The 20644-nt window shown below is 44.9% G+C and overlaps 2 protein-coding genes across 2 annotated transcripts; both read right to left on the minus strand.

Annotated features, from left to right (window-relative positions):
* Positions 1 to 1664: 1664 nt before the first annotated feature.
* LOC108163914 (transmembrane protein fend) lies at positions 1665 to 10365 on the minus strand. The gene is made up of 4 exons (XM_017299445.1): positions 8923 to 10365; positions 3442 to 3489; positions 2493 to 2744; positions 1665 to 2410 (listed from the first exon to the last, which is right to left on the minus strand). The coding sequence occupies exons 1-4, from the start codon at positions 9175 to 9177 to the stop codon at positions 2030 to 2032; spliced, it is 936 nt and encodes a 311-aa protein (XP_017154934.1). The 5' UTR covers positions 9178 to 10365; the 3' UTR covers positions 1665 to 2029.
* A 7751-nt stretch (positions 10366 to 18116) lies between these two features.
* LOC108165020 (probable sodium/metabolite cotransporter BASS5, chloroplastic) lies at positions 18117 to 19673 on the minus strand. The gene is made up of 2 exons (XM_017301057.2): positions 18620 to 19673; positions 18117 to 18561 (listed from the first exon to the last, which is right to left on the minus strand). Exons 1-2 carry the CDS (start codon positions 19625 to 19627, stop codon positions 18214 to 18216), a joined length of 1356 nt encoding a protein of 451 aa, XP_017156546.1. The 5' UTR covers positions 19628 to 19673; the 3' UTR covers positions 18117 to 18213.
* Between the last annotated feature and the right edge of the window lie 971 nt (positions 19674 to 20644).

A 20644-nucleotide genomic window follows, 5' to 3' on the forward strand; every position in this document is an offset into this window, starting at 1 on the left:
ATATTATTGGCATTTCGAATTAGTCTTAAATTCTTGTGAAAAAAAAACATGGGAACCTGGAAGAGATTTCGCTCCTTGACAGAATGCATTGGTTTAACTACAATACAAGCTAAGGCTAAAACTAAAAGTTATAACTAGAAAATGAGTCATATTTCTATGGCAATGGGTGCTCAGACTCAACAAACTTGTATTCTAAATGCAGCGGTGGGCAGTCGCTGCATCATGCACACGAGATGTATGTTGTTTGTGGCACAGCAGACGCTTGCACGTGTCCACCGCTGTTCCAATATGTAGGGGGGATAGCAGATAGCTTATAGCATGGTTTCTTGAAGGACAACTGGGTTTCCAGTTTGGAAAACGCCTTGGAGATGGGAGCGGCTTTCTTCTTTAGTTTTCCTAGGCGGTGCCTCTCTTTACTTCAGTACGAGTATATATATAATATATAGTATGTATGCACGAGTATGTATAATTACTTATCAACCATTTTGAGTTGGGCTGAGCTGAAATTTCATTTCATTTTTAGTCAAAGTAACTTCCAGTTGGATAGGAAATCTTCCCTTTGGTTGGGAGCATAAACGAAATTTTGATCAAGAAACCGAAACACACTCCAAATTCCAGCTTTATTTAAGTTTTAATTAGAATACTGGTGTTTTTGAAATAAACTATGAAGATTTCAAACAGAATTTGTGGGAAAATTGTGGACTCTATCTTTTGATACCACACCTAAGGGATCTTGAAAGGCCCAGTAAACTAGCCTAGACCTTCTTCCGCTCAGATTCAAATAGTAGAGTCAATGATTTCATTATGAGAAAAATTTAAGGGGTATTATTCCAAACAGGATTCACCAGAGATCATTACCTTAAAGGGCTTTTAGGGGGTGTTTTTAGGGGCAATAAAAAGAATAAATTAATAACAATTAAATATAAATAAATTAGGGCTTAAATATGTACAGGCATTTTGCGTAGCGAAGCTTTCTCTCTTCTCTCTCTCTCTCTCTCTTTGCTTTAGACCTTTGATTAATCATTTAGTTTAGTGATTAGTTTAGTTTAGTTAGTGGCTGCTCTAACGCCTTCTCCGTTCTCTTTGCTTATGCTCTCAAGTACAGTGTAAGTCAGTTAATTAATAGTTTACTTTGTTGTTACAATTTGTTTTGTTTTTTTTTTTAATTCAATTGAGTGTTTGTTTTCGTCTAGGTATAAACATTTAAAAATTTTGAAAAATATTTCGTTTTTTTTGATTTTAGGTTTGGATTCTTTTTGTTTTTTGTTTTTTTTTTTAAGACAAAAATGTAGAAAAAAAATTCTTTAGTTTTTTAATGTGATTTTTATAATTTTTGTTTGCTTAAGTTAATTAACAAATTATTTGTTATTTTGCAAGCGAGAGAGATACGACGATTGACAAAAATTTGTAGCAATTTGTTGCATTTTAGTTTGGTGTATGTAGTGGTTGGCCATCGGCCCCTAGGACTATCATTATAGTACTAGTATATATATATGTATATATGTATAATATAGTTGTATATTCCGTATCTGTATCTGCTGTATAACTATGATATATGATATATGTATGTAAGTGTATATATAGGTATATGGTATATGTATAGTATATGGCATATAATGTATGGTATCTGTATATATAGCTATGTTTTCCTCTTTTTCTTTTTCTTTGAATGCATGAACGATGTACTCTATATATTAGCAGCATATACTATATACTCGTATGACTTGCGCTTGATTTTGGCATTAGGATCTAAGAAAGGTAAGTGGTAAGTGGTAAACGGTAAAAGGTAAAACTTAAACTTAATTGAGCGAGCACTTTGCTTGACTTTCGATCTCTTGATTTGTATCTGGATCTGGTTTTGATATAATTAAATGCATGAGATAATGCTTGGGGGCCTATAGCAGTGTTGTATTTACAGGTTTTGCGGGGGTTTTTATGTGTGTGTGTGCAGAATATCACATAGTCAGACATATAATTCTATATACGACTACAAGTTGTCAATTTTCGGCACTCCTCGTCGTCCTCGGCTTTAGACATGCAGCGTCGAGGAGTCCAGCGAATTCCTCGACGAACTCCGATGTCCACCGATCAGCGTGGCCGTGTCCGCTTCCGTGGCATCTGCATCTAGAAGGAAACGCTTGCGCTGCGGACGCAAAAACAGGAACATCACCAACAGCGACAGGAAAAAGGCCAACGCCCCAAAGGCCGGATAGACAACGCCACTCAGTTGGCTCGTTGTTGGCAAAGCACTGATGATGTACACCCGGTCCGTGGGATGCAGATGGGCATGCATCTTTGGCTGTCCACGCTCCGTTGTTGTTGTTGTGGAGGTGTTGCTCTCTGTGGTGGTGCCCACCAACTGGCGCGTGTCCACATTGAGCTTCTTCGAGCGTCGCATCATGCCAGTAAGCTGCGGAAAATGGCAAACAAATACCGAGTTCCACGGATTAGTGATCACTCAGAGCTGCAACGGAGGGGGGACGACGACTCACCTTATGCTTACACGTGACCTGTATATTGTAGACCGTGTCCGGCCACAGGGAGAGCTCGGCACGAGAGGTGTCCGTCAGAAGATTGCCTATCAGACCGCCCCCAGACACCTCCCAGGTGATCAGGCACTGGCGCGAGGCATTGGCTATCATCTCGTCCCAGCCAATGTCGGTGAGCACGAGTGCTCCCTGTCGCTGGGCCCTGTGTATCCTCAGCTCGAAGGGCGACAATTGCTTTTGACAGTTTTCCCAGCACTGTGGCGGCCCGAGGCAAGGCACGGCACGGCGCGGCACGGCAGCAAGCGTAATGGATGGTTGGATGGGAGGGACAAAAACGGAGGAAAAACAGTGGAAAGTTAGCTATTTGTCAATTAGGGTTTGTAATTATGTCGCGCGCCCTCAGGTAGGCAATGAAATTCTGCTCATCTTTCATTCTCCTGCCCCCGGTTTTAACCCATTATGGCCCTCTGGACAGTCGCATTTTCTTTCTTGGTTTGAAACAATTTTATTGGTCATGCTTTGCTTGGGATATCCTGAGGTATAGCCATTGTATGGCCCGAAACGGGATTTCGGAATTTAATTAAAGTTCAACAATTTCAAGCAAGAAAATACCTTCAAAATTTCGTTAAATAAATATGTAAAACTGTTTTAAGTTCATTTAATTTCTATCACTTTTTGACTTTATTTTTGCAGTAGCTTGCAGTGGAATTACCAGCACTACACATCCCTCTTTTATCTTTCATTTTAGGATTCATAAAAAATATTAGACATCTATCCCACATCCATCAAAACCATAAAACACACACATACAAAAAACAAAAATGTGACATTCTCCAAGTGGAAGATTATCAAGAGCCAGCATTAATGGGTTAATGACATCGTTAGGAGGCTGTCACATGCCAGAGGCGTAGAGTGGCGATGGTGGGCGGTGGGGGGGAGCGTAGATACTTACATTTCTGCAATCAGTGGAATCCGTACAATAATGCCAGTCCCTCGAAAACTGTAAAGGGAAGAGAGAGGAGACGAAAGTTAGTTAGTGGGCGTGGCCTAATCGAATTTTAAGTAAGCTACGAGAAGAAAAAGTAATCAGGCACAGGACCCGAGGCGGTCTGCCAGCGAGGACAAACACAACAAGGAGTCATCCTCCTCATCTCGTTTTGTCCTATCCCTTGACTTGGTTCCTGCCTCACAGCCATAGTCCTGAGTCCTGCCTGTCCTGCCTGTCCTGTCCTTTGCTTCTCCTCAACAATAGACGCAAATTTGTAACTTGTAATAAAAGGCAAAGCCGGCAGTCAGACAGACAGACAGGCAGGCAGGCAGGCAGGCAAAAAGAAATCTAAAAGTCTATGTACGTAAAAGGATATATATAAATGACCACAAACGTTGGCCTGTGGAGAATTGAAAATTTCACGCTCCTGGCAATGAGGATAATGAGGGGGATTGCCATGGCAAATGGATAAGGATGGAAGACGGAACGGCACGAAACGGCACGGAACAGATCGGGATCAAAACTGGACTGCCTGCTTAGCCTTTGTCAACTGTCGCCTTACGCACAGGACAAAACAGAACGCAGCTGAACAGAACAGCGGGAGGGGACGCTCTCTCTTTCTCTTTCTCTGATTCCCATTTCTGTTTCTATATCTATTCGTGTCCTGTCTTTATGAATGAGCAGGCAGAATGGAGGGACAGACAGACAGACGGACAGACACACAATTGAATGGCAAAAACTGCGACAGAAAAACGATTAGAGATGGTTGCGTGACAAATTGTTATTGCCCCGAAATTTTACAATATTAAAAAATCTAAACTCCTTGTGTATTCAATGTCATTTTGCTGTCCAGTCCTCCCCCTGTCCGCTGCTGTCTGTCTGCGTGTGCGAGGGTTAAATAACCCCCCCCCCCCCCCCCCCCCCCCCCCCCCCCCCCCATCCCCCAACGAATAAAAAACCCATCATTGATCTTTGTTTTTCATCTTGATATATGTTTATTGCCTTTATGGGCATCATGGGGATTTTGTGCAATCTTTTGCCCTGACTTTTCAACTTAATTCGTTGCACTGACTAAATGATTCATTGACGATGAACAACCCCTGGAGTTCCTGGAGGCCTCGCTTGAATCAAATTTGATTCGCTGTACAAATTGTCTCATAAGTGAAAGGACTCACGAGTTTTTTTAAAGAGTTTTGAGTACAATTTCTATCTATTTGAAGAGCAATAATATTTTACTGCTTTGCAAGTAACAAAATCAGCTGTTTTTTATGGGCCACTCAGTATTTTTTATGGACACCCAGAATCTTGAATGAATAATTCCTTGCATCCTTTTAAATGGTTTAAATACTCCAATACAAATTTTATAAAACCATTCTAATTATTTTTAATCAATTTTAAACGCGAAAATACAAAGTTTTTTAAGTAAATGTAAAATCATTTTTGGGGACCTTTCGAAAATATTTCATTTAATAATATATCTTTTATTTCAGGCCCCCTTTGGATCCCAACACACACCTCAGATGTGACTGGATCGTTTCATCAAATCTACAATAGAAAGCTTCCTCTCGGGGCAGATGTCTGCATAAGAATGAAAGTACCAAAGTTCCAACAAAGAAATGCACCCTATATTTCGTTTAATTAAATCAAATTAACATATTCGCATGGGCACATATGTCTTGAGGGTTTCCATAGATTTCTCAGGGTTGTTTTTCCATGGACTGTAGATTTTCACTACATTCAGTCCGCATTGTGGGACTGACATTGATTTACTGTACAAATTTACCATAAGCGAACGGACACACTCATTAATTTTGTCCATCAATTTCCTCACTGAAACTCTTTTAGGATTTCCTTTGGGCATTTCTCTTTCAAGTTATGAAAATCAAACAAATTCCATGCGAATCCTTAGATACCCCTCAAATAATTTAAAATATAGAATAGAAAAAGTGCCCCAATAAATGTGCTCTTTTCAGAATAATTCCAATTCCCATTGCATAAAGTCTTTCCTCAAACATTTGACGATAGTAATTGCCATTGATTGTCTTATGCGATAATCCCATAGCAGTGGAAATCCTTTAAGTACTTCCTGAAACGCATTCTGCGATCATCCATCAAGGAGACGACCATCTCTAAGGATTCACATCCTTCCACACACACACCGAGAGACAGACAGGGGACAATGGCTGCCATCACCTTTTGGCCCAACATTGACGGCGGCGACGGGCGGCGGCACTTTGTCATCATTACACAATAAGGAGGCGGGGCAGAGCAGGGCAGGGCAGTCGAAAAACCCAGCAGTTGTGGCAGATAAAAACGGGAACGGGAAAGACAGTGGCAGGGGCAGGGGCAGGGGCAGGGGCAGGAGGCAAATTCCAGAAAAGGAAAATCGCAAAGACAACATATTTTCCGCTCAATTGAATTTTTGCCCTCTCTTTGCAAAAAAAAAAATAAATAAATAAAAGAAGGAGACGCAAAAGTTGAAGATGCAGGAGGAGGAGGAGGAGGATAGCAGGGAGACGACGGACTGAAACAACTTGGGCGATAAGTAACAACAATAAGGCGTTCAAATGAATGAATGACTGAATGCCAGAATGAATGAACCAGGGTACGGCTGAGGGAAGATTGAGGTATGAGAGACGGCTTTGACTCAATGAAAATGCTGAACTGGCAAATCATTCTGCCGCCGCCGCCGCTTTTCCCACTTCTTCTACCTGGGCCCTGGGTGTCGTCTGTTTTGGGCCATATATAAATTAAACGCAGGCCAGCAGCGACAACTTTTACATGCAATTGTCCCAGACATTTTCACACCCATAGTTCCAGTGCCGGTGCCCCCTCCTCCTCCTCCTCTGACCACATAAATTACCCAAAACAAAAAAAAACAAAAACTTACGGGAGGGTCACTCACTCATTTTTGCCCCCGTTCTCTTTCCACATTTCTTTTTCTCTACTTCTCTTATTTTTTGTTTTGTTTGAGGAGAAGCAATTTTTATGAGACACGTACGCATACGGAGATATTCGATGATTCCCACCACCAGCAGCAGAAGCAGCAGCAGCAGCCAAAAGAATACGTGCCTCGCATATCACATCAAGATCGCTAGAGTCTCCCACAACCACCTCCCCCACATGTGCATATATCCCAGCCACCCATCTAGACTATCCACCCACTGGTGGGTGGGACGGAAAAGTCTTTCATGGTGTTAATTTGGCGCTGATTGAGCCACGCATTCGGCTTTCGACGGGGGTTACAGGGATATCAAGGGTTGGCTTCATAAAGGATGGAACGGATGGAACGGATGCCTCGGATGCTATGGATGGTATGGTATGGCTCTGCTCTGTCTGCCTGACTGGATGGGTGGATTAGTTCCAGTATATTCCTTCGACTGGGCATGAAATTAGCTTCGCGCACGGCTCGACTCGAGTCCGAGTCCGAGACCGAGACCGACGGGCTTTGTCATCGTTCAACCCTTAAGAACTTTTTGACTTTCAACGAATAGACTTCAAAGGGCAAATGCTCATGATGATGATGATGATTATGATGGTACGGCTGAAGATGATGATGATCAAAATTCCTTGCTCTAATTTGCACCCATCACTCTCGCATGACGCGGCACATTGGTGGACTCGAACTCGAGAGCAAAAAAACAACATATATGGCATGTGTATGATGCGGCACAATTCCAGTTTCGCTAATAAACTTATTTTTGGTTTTTAGACTGCTCCAAAATTCAAAAAGCCTACCCACGGCTTCTGAGGGCTTCCCAACACCAAGAATAATGTTTGTCTTGTATCTAAATTATAGATACATATACATATTATTATTTATATTCAGAGTTTCAATTACATGAACTTCCCTGTTCAACTTGGAAGCTCCCATTTTCTCAACAGAACACTCCTCTGTACTCCCCTGCTCTGTCTATTCTGGTACTCTACGAGTCCAGAGTGTTCATTGTGTTCGGCCATCCTCTCAAATTTCATTGAATTTTCTTTGAAAATGCCACAACACTTTCCTGCTCAAGTGATTCATGCACTCCTCATGTCAATTGGTCGAGAGCTCACCTTAACGCTCGAGCTGGGAGGCTCTCTCGGGTTTACTTGGAAATCGGAGATGATATTTACACGACTCTTGATTTATGCACCGCTTGCAGGCCGTACGGGAATTGATATGAACATTTCTGAATTTGAGTTGATTTCATTTGATACTGAAATTTATTAACATTTTCGTTGAGGTGTCAGCACAATGGAGGGCATGGTACGCGCTCTCTGGGGGTTTTTATCCGCAGTTCCAGGAAGTCACGCCATAACACGACAATCACAATTCGAAATCTTTCAATAGAGAGGAAAACTTTTCCAAACGAGATCTTTTCGTCTTGATTTCAATCCCCCCCCTTTGGGGCATTCAAAAATTCTGTTTCTTTTTTTCGATGTGGTTTCAGTTACATTTGTACATAAATTGTACAAAGAGGGGGATTAAAGGGGACCAAGAATCAAGTTTCTCTAATAGTTTATGAATATCGAACATATATCTTTAAAACATAATTTTTGTTCAACTCCAAAACTTGAGCTTCGCATTTTAAAGCTATTTCTATTAGGAGTTTTGGTTATGATTTTTGTTTTTAATTTGTTTGTGTTTTTCTTTGTGAATATTTCTTTTACTCTGACTTTTCTTTAGTTTTTTTTTCTTTGTGTTGCATCTGGCATGCAGCCATTTCCCCTCGCATATGTTGTTCCTGCTTTTACTCCCATTTCAACTCTTTCATTGTTTCCCCTCACGTTCTGCTGCTTTGCTCCTTCCACCTTTGTACCCAGGTATGTGCTCTGCTCCTTCCAGCTTCTCTTTCAGAACATTCATCCAACAGTTCCAACTGTCACTCTTGCTCGCCTCTCTCTAAAAGAAATACCTCTTTGTCGCTCTCGAAAAAGCTTGGCTTTTGTCTCTCCCCTCTCTCTTTCTATGCCGATTCAAATTCAATCCCCGATCGCTGCCGATCTCTATTAGCAGCACTATGACACTGGCCGACCACCCGGATGACATCTTTTGAGCGGTGGCTACCTGAGCAGCAGCGGCAGCGGCAACAGAAGCAGCAGCAGCGACAACAACGACAAACGACAGAGCGACAGGGCGATGTCAACCCAAAGATAAAGAAAGGCACAGCAAGAGCGGGGCAGGGCATAAAAAATTACGTCGCTTTACCTTTCGGAGCCGAAGAACCATTGTCATCATCATCGATGTCTAACCTTGAAGGCCCTACCCCTGCCCCTACCTCTCCCCTGCCCCCTGGCCAATGCGGCTGCTGCTGCTCAGTTGAGCATACAACTGTCCATCAAATGTTTCGGCTTTGGCTTGGATCGGATCGGATCGGATCGGTGTCTTATCTCCCCGGCCCAAAAAGTCTGATCCGAGTTTGAGTTTCGAGGCTCTCTCGGTGTCTGTCGTCTGCGACTTACCTGCTGATAGCAGCTTTGACGGCATCTGCTCAATTGCTTGCTGGTGCTGCTCCCAGGTCCCGTCGCAAACGGCATTGATGGCGATGCGGATGGGGAGGGAGATGATGATGATGATGAGGATGGGGATGGGGATGAGGATGAGCTCAGTTCTGTGGCTGTTCCCGTTCCATCTGCAGTCGATCCTCCATCCTTGTGGGCGAGACAGAGGGCGGCAAGTGCGCAGCAGGCGAGCATCAGAGCAAGTGAATTGAACATGTTTGTTCTTGTTGTTCCAATTCTTGTTGTTGTTGTTGTTGTTGTTGTTGCTCTCTCCCACTCTCACTTTGTTGGCTCCTTTTTTTTTGCTTGCTTGCTTGCTCTTCTCTCCTTCCTCCCACCACCGCCACTCCAATCAATGGGTGTGGACGTGTGGGCGTTGACTCGTGTGTGAGCGCTCGTGAGTGTGAGTTTGTGTTTGGGTTTGTGTGCGTGTGCGTGTGTGTATAGGTATGTTTTGGGTTGAGTGGGCGTGGAGCAATCTGTTCAATCAGATTGATTAATTGATTGATTTTGTTTGTTTATTTTTGGTATCAAGTGGAGACATAATCGTCCCGTGCTTTTGGATGCATTTAGTGGAGCAGAGCAGTTCCCCTCAATGTACGCCTCTGCTTTCGCTCTCACAATCTCGTTCTCTCACTCCTTCCTCGTATTACCGTTTATTTGCCTTGGCGATTGTCACACAGCAACAACAAGAGTATGTTTGTGGAATGGGGGGGGGACAACAACAACTACTTGAGGCTGTAACTGTAACTGTAAACGTAAGTGTAACTGTAACTCCACATGCGGCGGAGAGCAAAACAACACACGACCCACGAGTATGGGATGATGATACACAGAGAAACAGCGCGACACCAACGAAAATTGCCTCGTTACTGTTACGTTTTTTTTTTGTTACTGTTACTGTTGCTGTTGCCTTTGGTTTTGAGGCTTGGATTTGTTTTGGGGCGTGGAGACGTTGCGGCCTAATGGCGGGCCGGGCGGTCCGGGTCGGTCGTGCAGAGGTTGGGTTTGTTTGACTTTGTTATTTGAGCACCTTCCTTCCTTCCTTCTCCGTTTTTTTCATCCTTTTTGGCTGCTGCTCTGCTTTTGCTCCTGTTTCGGTTCTCAGGTAAGTTGGCACCGCATAAAACACAATAACTCACACGCAGACACGTGAAAAAATAGACAACTTCAACAAGAACAATATAGCACGGTCACACTTCAATAAATAACAACTATAACAAACAGCAAAAAAGACGTCGTCGTTGAACACGAGAGACCAAAAACTGTCTTTCTCTAAAAAAAATGTGCGCTGCGCTAGGATGAAGCAGTCGTCGTTCGCGCGGGAGTCGAACAACCGTCGTCGTTGAGTGTAAAATGAAAACAACGATAGAGCGGGCGCAAGGTCGAAAGCAGAACTGAACGGCGGGGCGGCTGCGAGATAACACAGAAACGGGAAACCAGAGCTAGCGACAGTGCTGGCCAAATGGCTATAGCTAAAACCATTGGTACATATTGAGCAAGGACATCCTCTTAAGTACTCACTGAAAATCCCTAATGGTCTTGTAAGTGTTTCTTGCATCTTATCCATCTGCTTCATCAAGCCATAGATAAATTGAGCTATAAAATATTATTTAGTGACAATAATTTTTTTTTAGCTATAAAACATTTCTGCTACATTTGCTTACTTTTATCCATTTTTGATTAAAAACCCTTCCATTTCCTGTATATCTAATTTAATACCCTAACACATTTTGTTTATCTAGCTATTTTAAAGCTATTTTTCAGCAAGGCCACCAGCCAAATCCTACTCGAACATCTCTCACACAGCACACCGCTGCTTGTCTCATCCAAAAGTGGTGTCAAACTCGAACATGCTCGAAGCCAACTGAACAGTTGGATGCCCTGCAGTGTTGTCCGCTTAGCCACATTGGATCTAAGCTATATTACAATGTTCAGAATCTACGGACCACAATACCAAAAACATGAGTATTAAGAGTGCTACCATATGATTTTTTAATGAAATCAGCAGTTGAACTAGTGCCTTAGGTATCTGCAAAAAGTTTCTGTGCTCATCTTCCAAGTTTTTTTCTACAAAAACCCTTTGGGCTCTCATTTTCTCCTTCAGCTAATAGCTTTAAATTGTGAATTGGGAGGACATCTGTGTGTTTTCCACAGTGAGGTCATCAATAATGTGAAAATGCATACCTCTTAACTTCCGAAACCTGGCTACATCGTTTTTTCCATGTCTTCAATCCGAAAAATGTTTTATAGTCGCATTTCTCTATTACGAACTATCATAAAACGAAGTTTTCTATATAAAGAAAATTATTTCCAAAACACTGCAATTCTGTATTCTGCAAAATATTTCCCTTGAGATTCGCTTAATGGAAGATCGGGTGTATTATTATTATCGACCAATGGGGATTGAATGAGCTTTGCAAACTATTGTTTGGAACACCTCTTTTTCCATCGTTCTTCAAGTGTTTTGGTTGTTTTGTTTTTTCTTCGCTCTGGCTTGTCAACACTGATGCAACCAGAAGGTTCGGAGCTCGAAGATAGGAGCTCGAAGTTGGAAGTTCGATGTTGCGGAGTCTGCAAATCGCGCCGGGCTGGTACATATGCTAGTCGGTTGGCTGTGTTGCTGGTTGCTTGGTTCGAGGGGTTAAGGTTGCAATCAGTTGGGTTGGGGTAGCTGAGCTCCGTCTCTTTGATGATAATGGGGTGGCAAACGGGAAAACGGGCAATGGCAGCAAGGCACCAAGCAGGCTTTGGCTTTGACTTCGTATTTGCTGCTCTCGTCATGTTGCCACTGCTGCTGCCACTGCCTCTGCCTCTCCTGTCTCTCCTGCCGCTTCTTCTGCTGGTGGTTGGTGCGAGGCAGGCATGCAGATGAATCAAAGCGGGCCGCTGATTATAGCAACAATATGGAAATGCTGCTCCCTCTCCTGCCTCCTGCCTCTTGCCATTCCTCTTCTGTGTCCAGGCCCCTTTCGACTTTCCCTTCACCTCCACCCCTTTCCCTCTTACATAGGGGCATTGTTTATTTATATGCCAAGCATGTGTGTGTGTATGAGTATGTGGTGTGTGTGTTCCACATCGTATGGATGTGTGTGTGTGCCTTTTTATAACCTCCATTTTGCCAAAGTATAGTAAATTCTTTCAAAGCGTGTACTACATTTATTATTTAAGCCATGCTGCTGCTGGGGGCACCGCACCCCACAGCCGCCTGTCCCTATGAACACTGGACTGTGCTCCATACCCCTACCCCTACCCGTACCACCCTATGCGCATTGTTTCAGTCGTCCCTGTCTCTATGTCCCTTTTCCTATGTCTGTTTTCCCGTATTAGCCGCTGCCGCTGCCTCAATGCATAAAGATGCCCCCCTCCCCAACACTACCCTCCGTACTCTCCCCACCCGACATTCCCTCATACTCATACTCTGTGAATCTCCACCATTCGGGAAGGTTTATTTGCATATTTTGACTTTTATGCGGCAAAAATATTACAGACTGCGCTGCCAGCGAACAATATCCCGAACGCCATACACCCTACACCCTACCCCCTCTCCCCATCACCCATCAAAACGTTAATAAAGCTAGAGAAGAGGAAGAGAGTGCGAGAGGGGGTGTGGTGGCACCGCTACAGCCGGAGAGAAGCGCAAAAAAGTGGGGGGAAAAAAAAACATTTTTTCTCATTTAGCGTCCGTGTCTGAAAAGTTTGAATTTTTCGGGGCTTGGTTTATAACTCCATTGCAACATGTTGCATGTTTGAAATTGCCAAAAAAAAAAACCGCCACACACTCACAAACAAAATATGAAAAGAAATGCGAACAAACAACAACAAAAGCAAGAAAAATAAAACGAAAACTCAAAAAGAAAAAATAGACAACTAACGGACAAGGTGGCTTGGTGCAAGGTGCCATAAACTCAAGGTTGGGCATGGCTAGAGGGCGGCCTGTATGCGGTAGGGGAATCACCTAACCTCCCATTTGATATACCTTGAAGTAGGGACATGGTATCCAGGGACAAGGTGTATTTACACAAGGTGTAGAGCCATCCATGCCCATTCTCCCATTCTCGTATACAAAATAGCCAACTACCGTAAGACAGCTCTCGGGAAATGGCTCCACACCTTTATGCAAATACACCATGGCTGCGAAATTTATGCGCCCATGGCGAGCCATTTGCCAGTGCTCCAACTTTTTTCTGAACAAGTCTCGTTTGCCTATTCCCTCTCCCACCCCCCCTGGCCCACATGCCATCATGCCATGCCACAGCGCCCCTACAGCCCGCAGCCCGCAGCCCATACCCCTGTTCGCAGAGCCCAAAAGCCCTTTTCCATTTCATTCCGCTGCTCTTTGAATTTCCATTTTCATTTTGCGGCTGCCGCAATTGACTTTGTCGTTTGCGTGTGGCCGCCATCCAATAAATAAACGGGATGCAAAAGAGAGCGGCCGGAAAGGTGGGAAGCGGAGGGAGACGGAGAGCGGGAGCAAAAAACCAATTCGGAAGTAAGCCGAACATAACGGTGAACCCAAACGATCGTGCGAGCGAGAGAGAGAGAGCTCTGGCCCCGTGCACTTGCTTCTTCTCAAAGGGAGAGAGAGAGAGCAGGGCAGTGCAAAACGAATAAAAGGGAAGTGACGCAGAAAACTTAGCTCAAGGCCTCCCCATCTTCAATAGGAACCATTTCATTTCACATTTCTAATGAGCTTCTTCCGCACTTTGATATACATTTTTCTCAGTGTACCGCAAAAAGGGCACCCAGGGGAAGAGCAAGCTGAACAGTTGGATGCCCTGTGCGCTTAGCCGTTATAGCAGAAGTTCCTCATTCATTCTATCACAATACCAATAACATCAGTATTAAAAGTGCTACTATATGATCTCTTAATGGAATCAGGGTTCCCCAAGCTGTTGAACTGGTGCTTTAGATATATGCAGAAATTTCCTGTAAGTACTTGAGCTACAAATTGATGATATAGACTACAAGGACACTTGGTGCTCCCATTTTCCACATAATAATGTGAAGATTCATACCGCGATCTGACATATCGTTCTAGCTTGAGGAATTTGGCTACATCGTCTTTTCCGTAGTCTTCTCTGAGGTCCGTTTCGGAGTCGCGCTACTAATGCTCGCCGGTGCCTCGTCCTGCCAATAGCCGAGCACTTAAACCCAATGGTTAGGCGTACCAACATCCATCATCACCAAACTTCTGGACTACGCTGCGAGGTCCGAAACACTTAACTACATTCAGGTACGACTGGGAGCTACCTCCTCCTCGCTACTCTCGCGGCATATGACCATTGAAATGTATGGGCGTTACTCCTCTTACTATTTATCTACACTTTGAATGAAAATAGCTCACAAAAACACGATTTCGAACTAGTTCAAACTGCAAATGAGAGCTAGAAGAAATGTTTCAAATCATGGGAAGCTCTTAAGATACTAGAAAAAGTTTAGAAACGGTTCGAGCTACACTTTCCAACATATTTTACTACATGAAAAAACGTTTTGTTCCCTGGTTTTTTTTTGGCAGTGTAAGAGCAAGCCCTGTAATTTGCCGCATTGCACTCTTGCTTTAGTTTCAACTTGAGTTCAGTTTTGATTTACGCACTGCGTAACGCACTTTTGAAATCATGACCAAACTGGGGGAAAAACTTTACCGTGCGACCCATCATCGGTGTACCCCCCGACCGCGAACCCACTCCACTCCATTCCACTCCATTCCCCTACCCTGGCCATTGCCCATTTCGTAGTGGAAAGTCCAGCCGCAGCGGCAGAAGCAGCTGGTGGGCAATGGGTGCTTCCGGCGCAGCATTACGGCTGAGCAGAGCAGAGCAGAGCAGAGCAGAGAGCGGTATGAAAAAGGGGGAGATATGTAAGTAGAAATGAAAATGAAGCACAATGAGCACATCCGGCCAAAGCTGAGGAGGATGGAGGATGGCTGGGATGGGGCGGGGAGGTTCGTCAGGGATATTGCTAGGGATAGTGATAGGAATCGCGGTATCGGGATAGGGGTATGGCTACTGTGGGGTGGATGCCCTAACCGAACCTCTAGATCCGCGCCAGACCGTCAGTCAGTCACTCGCCCGCCCCCCCCTCCGCTTCATTTCCTCCGTTGCCCAACCCCTTGCCCTATCATCGGTTTCCATTGCAACAGCCGAGAGCCCATTAAGAAATTTCAAATTCTTGAAAAATTAGCAACCCAAAAAAAGAGTAGAACAAAAGCGAAAAGCGGGGATAGGGTGAAGGAAGAAAGCGAAACAAGGCAAACAACTCCACTTCTTGAGAATAATTAATGGAATTTTTGAACTTTTAGTGCAAATGCCTCGGAGACAACTGCTTAAACAGCATTTTCATTGATGCTTCTGCAGCATCAGGGCACCACCGGGGTACCCCTACTCCCCGTTTTCCTTGAGACTCTGGTCTGGCCTGGCCTGGCCTGGTCTGGTCTGGTGTGTTTTCTGCCACTGTTGCAAGTAGCATGCATGCGCCACAAATAAATTTGTCGTCGACTCAAGCAGATTGTTGCAATTGCTGTCGGAGTTGGTGTCGTGTCCCCCCAGTCGCCGTCGCCCCATTCAACGTGAATGAAAATAGAGCAATTTACATTATTCGCATTCGAGCAGATTTCGCTTTAATGAATTGCACACAACTTGCCAAGAAATATTTCGAGCAAACAAACCAGAGACAAAAAAACCACACAAAAAAACCTGAAGCTATAGTGTTTTAGATAACTACTCCCGACTATGGGATACCTTTTGAGGTGAATACCTTCCTTAATACAGATATAGTTGTTTTTGCATCCAAAAACAAAAGACAAGTTCTTGTTTATGAGGTCTGGGGTCCCACGAATCCAAAAACAAATTTAAACAGCTCTCAAGTCCCAAAAAAAAAAAACGTGTCCATCGCTGAACTGAAACAAATTAAATCTAGATATATACCAGAAACAGTTGATACCTCTAGCTCTTATATTCTCAGAGATCCTAACGGCTCTACTTCGACTGTAGATCCTGAAATGCCATGCGACCTATATGACCTATTCAACACTTTTTTATCTAGGTTTAAATCTTGTCCATTACCAGATCTAAGACCATTATGATATGTCCATCTATCCAGAGAAGTGACTTTATCTTCGGACAAGTGCTCTGTGTACCCCGTAGAGTTCCTACTAATGATTGTCGAAGAAATTACAGTCTCATTCTCAAGCTCCTGCTATGATACGTATTAATGGCTGTTGCATCTGTCTACAGGAACACAACATACCCTTGTTGTATGCCACTCGAGGTGGCGGGCCATAAAAAGATGAACACAAAATATAGAATAGTAAATGAGATACGTCTGCATTTGTCTGACTTGGCACTTTGTCTAAAACACATTATATGCCGACCGAGAACACAACCGAAATGAACCCCTCTGGCCATTCAAATCTCTCTCTGATGTGATGTGATATTTGGGCACCGCACCGGCTGGCTGAACCACGCGACCCGGGAAACGGCAGTACCAAGAATTGCGAATCGCGATGGGACAGTGGCAAGGGGGTATCGCTGGTGGTGGTGTCGCCCCATTCTGTCTGTCGTTTCGAGTCTGATTCAGTAATCGGAATTCGCTCATCTTCATCATTACGGGAGACGCCATCCCCCCTTCCCTGCCCTAGCCCACCCTTTCCTTCACCAACTGTTTTCCCAAGGGCTCTTCAAAGTTAATGCAGAATATCATTTGCATTCATGTTGCAGCAGCAACAGCAGCAGCAGAGATCGCAAAATGAAAACCTCAACAGCTGTGCTGGATTCGCAATATTTCGATGTCAGAAATGAAAAAAAAAAAATGAAAAAAAACAACGAATACAGAGAAGAAATATGAGAAAACGAGCCATAACTCATGTCACCATGTTCATTAAATGTGCGACCGTTTGTCCAGTTACTGCCACTCAGCCTACTGCCTACTGCCACTGCCTCTGCCACTGCCACTGCCACTGCGACTGCCTTCTGCCTACTGCCTACTGCCACTGCTACTCCACTCCTGTCAGATGCACCAGCTTCGGGCATCATGGTTTTGGGTGGCTAGGTCCGAGGTGGGGGGACAGGGCGGCTTTACAGTATTTTATTGTCTATGTGCGCATATGGTCAGCTCATTGTGAAGTCGCTTGTATTGCCATTACCATTATCGTCATGCCCATCGTCAGCATCATCGTGTAGCGATTAATGCGGCTCTTCATCCAGTTACAGATACGTGTTACATCTATCACAAAGGACACGTCGAAATGGCAGAGGGGGTGGCTCAGGCAAGCCTGGCTGGCTGGCTGGTGGGGAGGGTGGGTTTGGTGGTTGCGGCACAAATTGTTTTGGGAATGCGTTCCGTTTGCTGACATTTGTCCTCGGTGGCAGGCTGGCTGGGTGACTGCACATGTGGTCGGCCTCGAGGGGCCCCCGTGATATTAATGCCATTGCCCGACACAACAGCAAAAAAACAAGCCAGGGATTGATTTAAGCCAGCGAGTGAGTGCATTAAAAACACATTTAACACTTGGCTTGTGTTGAGCCGCTATAAAACACATCATTTCGAACAGCCACCAGCACATCAGAACAATTTACAGCCAGCTTTTATGCATTTCGAGTGGTGTTCCATCGGAAAAAACAAAAAAACTTAAACCGAGGCTTTCATTTTTCTTGAATTCAAATTTTTCGCGGTCTTTAGCTGTTTGCCAACACTGCAGCACTAATCAGAGATCTATCAACACTCGACTTATCCAGTCGATAGTATCGATAGCCGTTTTTCTGTTCGCCTGGTACCAGAAAATCTGAAAATCGAAAAATCTCGGCTTTGAGTGCCACAAACTTAAAAGTGGTTGTTGAAATATCATCCTTGATCAGATGAAGTCCTTATCAAGCACTAAGAAGCAAGGATATTCCCCTGTGATTGGAAAAATAACCTTCAACCTTTGGTAAGGGCTCAAAAACAACCCCAGCCAGTCATATTTCCCCGATTCTTTGCAAGGATGATTTTTCAAGAGTTTTATTCAATAAAACTTAGCTTAGTATAAATAAACAAGTCTAGTAGTTCGCGTAGCCCCTCCCTCGGTTGCCCCTCTAATTAACTCAATAATAATGACATTAGACTTTGCTTAATTTGCTGCGAAGAGAGATGATAGACATGATAGACAATAGGCAAAATGAAAGAAACTATTTAATTTATTTACCAACTTATCTTAATATATCTTATCATAGGAATTAAAATAAGGGGAAACCAGGCAGAGCGGAACTGACGCTCTCAAGGTCGCTGATAGACGGCCTCGTCGTGCTCGGCGATCAGCTGCTTGTGATCGAAGGCATGCTCATCCTGGCGCACATTCCATCCGAGACAGCGGCGCACCCCATAGAAGACGATGACGAGAACTAGGGAGAGTAGTGATGCCGTAATAGGCACCACCAGGATGAGATCCAGCTGCGGCTGCTCCAGCTGACTGGCCTGCAGTAGGACAATGGGCATGGTCATGTTCAGCACACTGGTTTCGATGGCCAGGGTCAGGGCATCGGTGGCCGAGCGGCAGAGCAGCTTGGACAGCAAGTAGGTGGCCAAATAGCCGGCAAGGGGCAGGCACAGAGCTGCCACCAGCACCTGCAAAAGAGAGAATGAAGCCCCAACTCACGAGACACTTACATTGCAGATCACTTACCTGCCAGGTGAACTCGGCAAAGACGAACCAATTGAGCCCCACCGTCAGCCCCACCAGGCACAGACTGAGCAACACCGACAGCGGCTTAAGGAAGCGGAAGATAAACCGCGTCGTCTTCGGCACGCAGAGGCGCAGCAGGAGGCCAACGGCCAGGCAGGCGACCAGAGCCGCCGCGCCGCCCGATAGCTGGCCAAAGGGCACCGTCAGCTCATCATCGTCGTAGACGAGGCGGCCCAGGACCATGATCCACAGCGGCATAAATGCTATCGCCAGCAGGCTGTTGATGGTGGTTGTGGCAATCGACAGGTTGATGTTCCCCTTGAGGAACACGGCGCACACATTGGCCAGGCCGCCGCTGGGAGCCAGAGCCGTGTAAAATAGGGCCAGCTGGAGGGGCTGCTGACCAGGCCAGAGGGCACGGCCGAGGCCAAAGCCCAGGGCTGGCATTACCACGAACCGACTGACGATGCCCACCACAGGACCCACGGGCCGGCACACGATGTCCTGCAGGCGCTGCAGATCCAGCACGGTGCCCAGATTGAGGAACATCAGCAAAGCCAGCGCCGCCGATACATATGTGGTTATCCGCTCATCGATCACGCGTTCCCGCAACACCGCTATGGACAGTGGCTGAGGGAACGCCTCGATTGCGCCGCCATCAGAGTGCAGTTCCACCAGCAGATCGCTGTAGCCGAAGCGTTTGCCCGTCACGTCCACCGTCCCCAGCCAACTGCCGCCGGCATCAAATTCCTGGCCGGGCACTGTCTTGTTCGCCATGGCCCTCCGATCGTCCCTCGAGCGTACCACAAAACTGTAGTCCAAGGTGGCATTCTGGGGATGGACATCATAAATGTGTAGCTGAAGCTGCTCGCTTTCATCACTGAGAAGACGGAGCTCGGCCTGGCCGTAATCCACCAGCCAATTGCCGGCCAAGTCCCCGTATTTGGCCTGAGCCCCGCCGATTCCAAGCAGGACCAATGCCAGGAGCTGCAGTCTAGTGTTCGACATGTTGTCCAGGCTGCGTCGCTTTTCCAACTGATTTGGGCCACAACAAAGGCAACATCGTCAGTCGACAGTCGTCTGTCCGTCGCACATAGGCGTTATCGGGCCGCAGACCCGTAGGCCAAAGCCCAAACTCTTATCAGGAAGCGGGGTTGTTGCCTCTTGACAGGTGCATTCCAGCTACGACCCAAAAGGGGGCACCAAAAAAACTATTTCCATCATTCAGTTTCGAAACTTGTGATCTTTACAGGTGGTGACCTTTTACAGATAAAGGGATACACACCGAAAGAGATTATCTTTATTATTTCATAGGATTCTAGACCTCCGCTGAGGGCGGTACCAAATGTACAAGTTTTAAGGATCAGACTCCGAAACCCCCATGATGTTAAAGTATGTGAGATGCCCAAAAACAGTTAACATCCTATGAATTCTGGGGCCCTCGTAGACTAAAGTAATTATTCCTTTTAATTACTAGAGATTAATAGAAACACCCACAAACGAGTATAAAATCAAACAAAGAGAAAACAGCAGGCCTCCGTCAACCCCCATCGAAAGTCAGTTCCCTCTCTAATAATCTCAATGGTTATTCTTTTTGTTCGAGTGCATTGTTTAGTTCGATTTTGTACGAGTTTGTGGGCATATAGAAAATATAGAACGTTTTTTTATTTCTTACTGTTGATGAACATTAAACAATTGAAACTGGAAATGCCGCTACTGATTACGGCCGTACAACCGTATACTGTCAAAATTTCCCCGCTCCCGTTGCGTTTTTCCTGAATCACTGGCCATAAATTGGGACTTATGGGTGTCATTAAGCCATTCAGATTTCAATTTCTTGCTTTTATTGTTGTGATTGCCGTTTTTTTAGTTGGTGAGAAAAACACCACCATTTTTAATATTTAGCGTTAGACTACAGTATACATCATAAATGTGTAATTCATATGTTCGTCATTCAAATATTCGTAATTGTTACTCCGCATTGACCATATGCGAGTACCCGTGAAATGGGTGCAATGAAAATGC

The sequence above is a fragment of the Drosophila miranda genome, chromosome XL (assembly GCF_003369915.1).
Source record: "Drosophila miranda strain MSH22 chromosome XL, D.miranda_PacBio2.1, whole genome shotgun sequence".
Lineage (NCBI taxonomy): Eukaryota > Metazoa > Arthropoda > Insecta > Diptera > Drosophilidae > Drosophila > Drosophila miranda.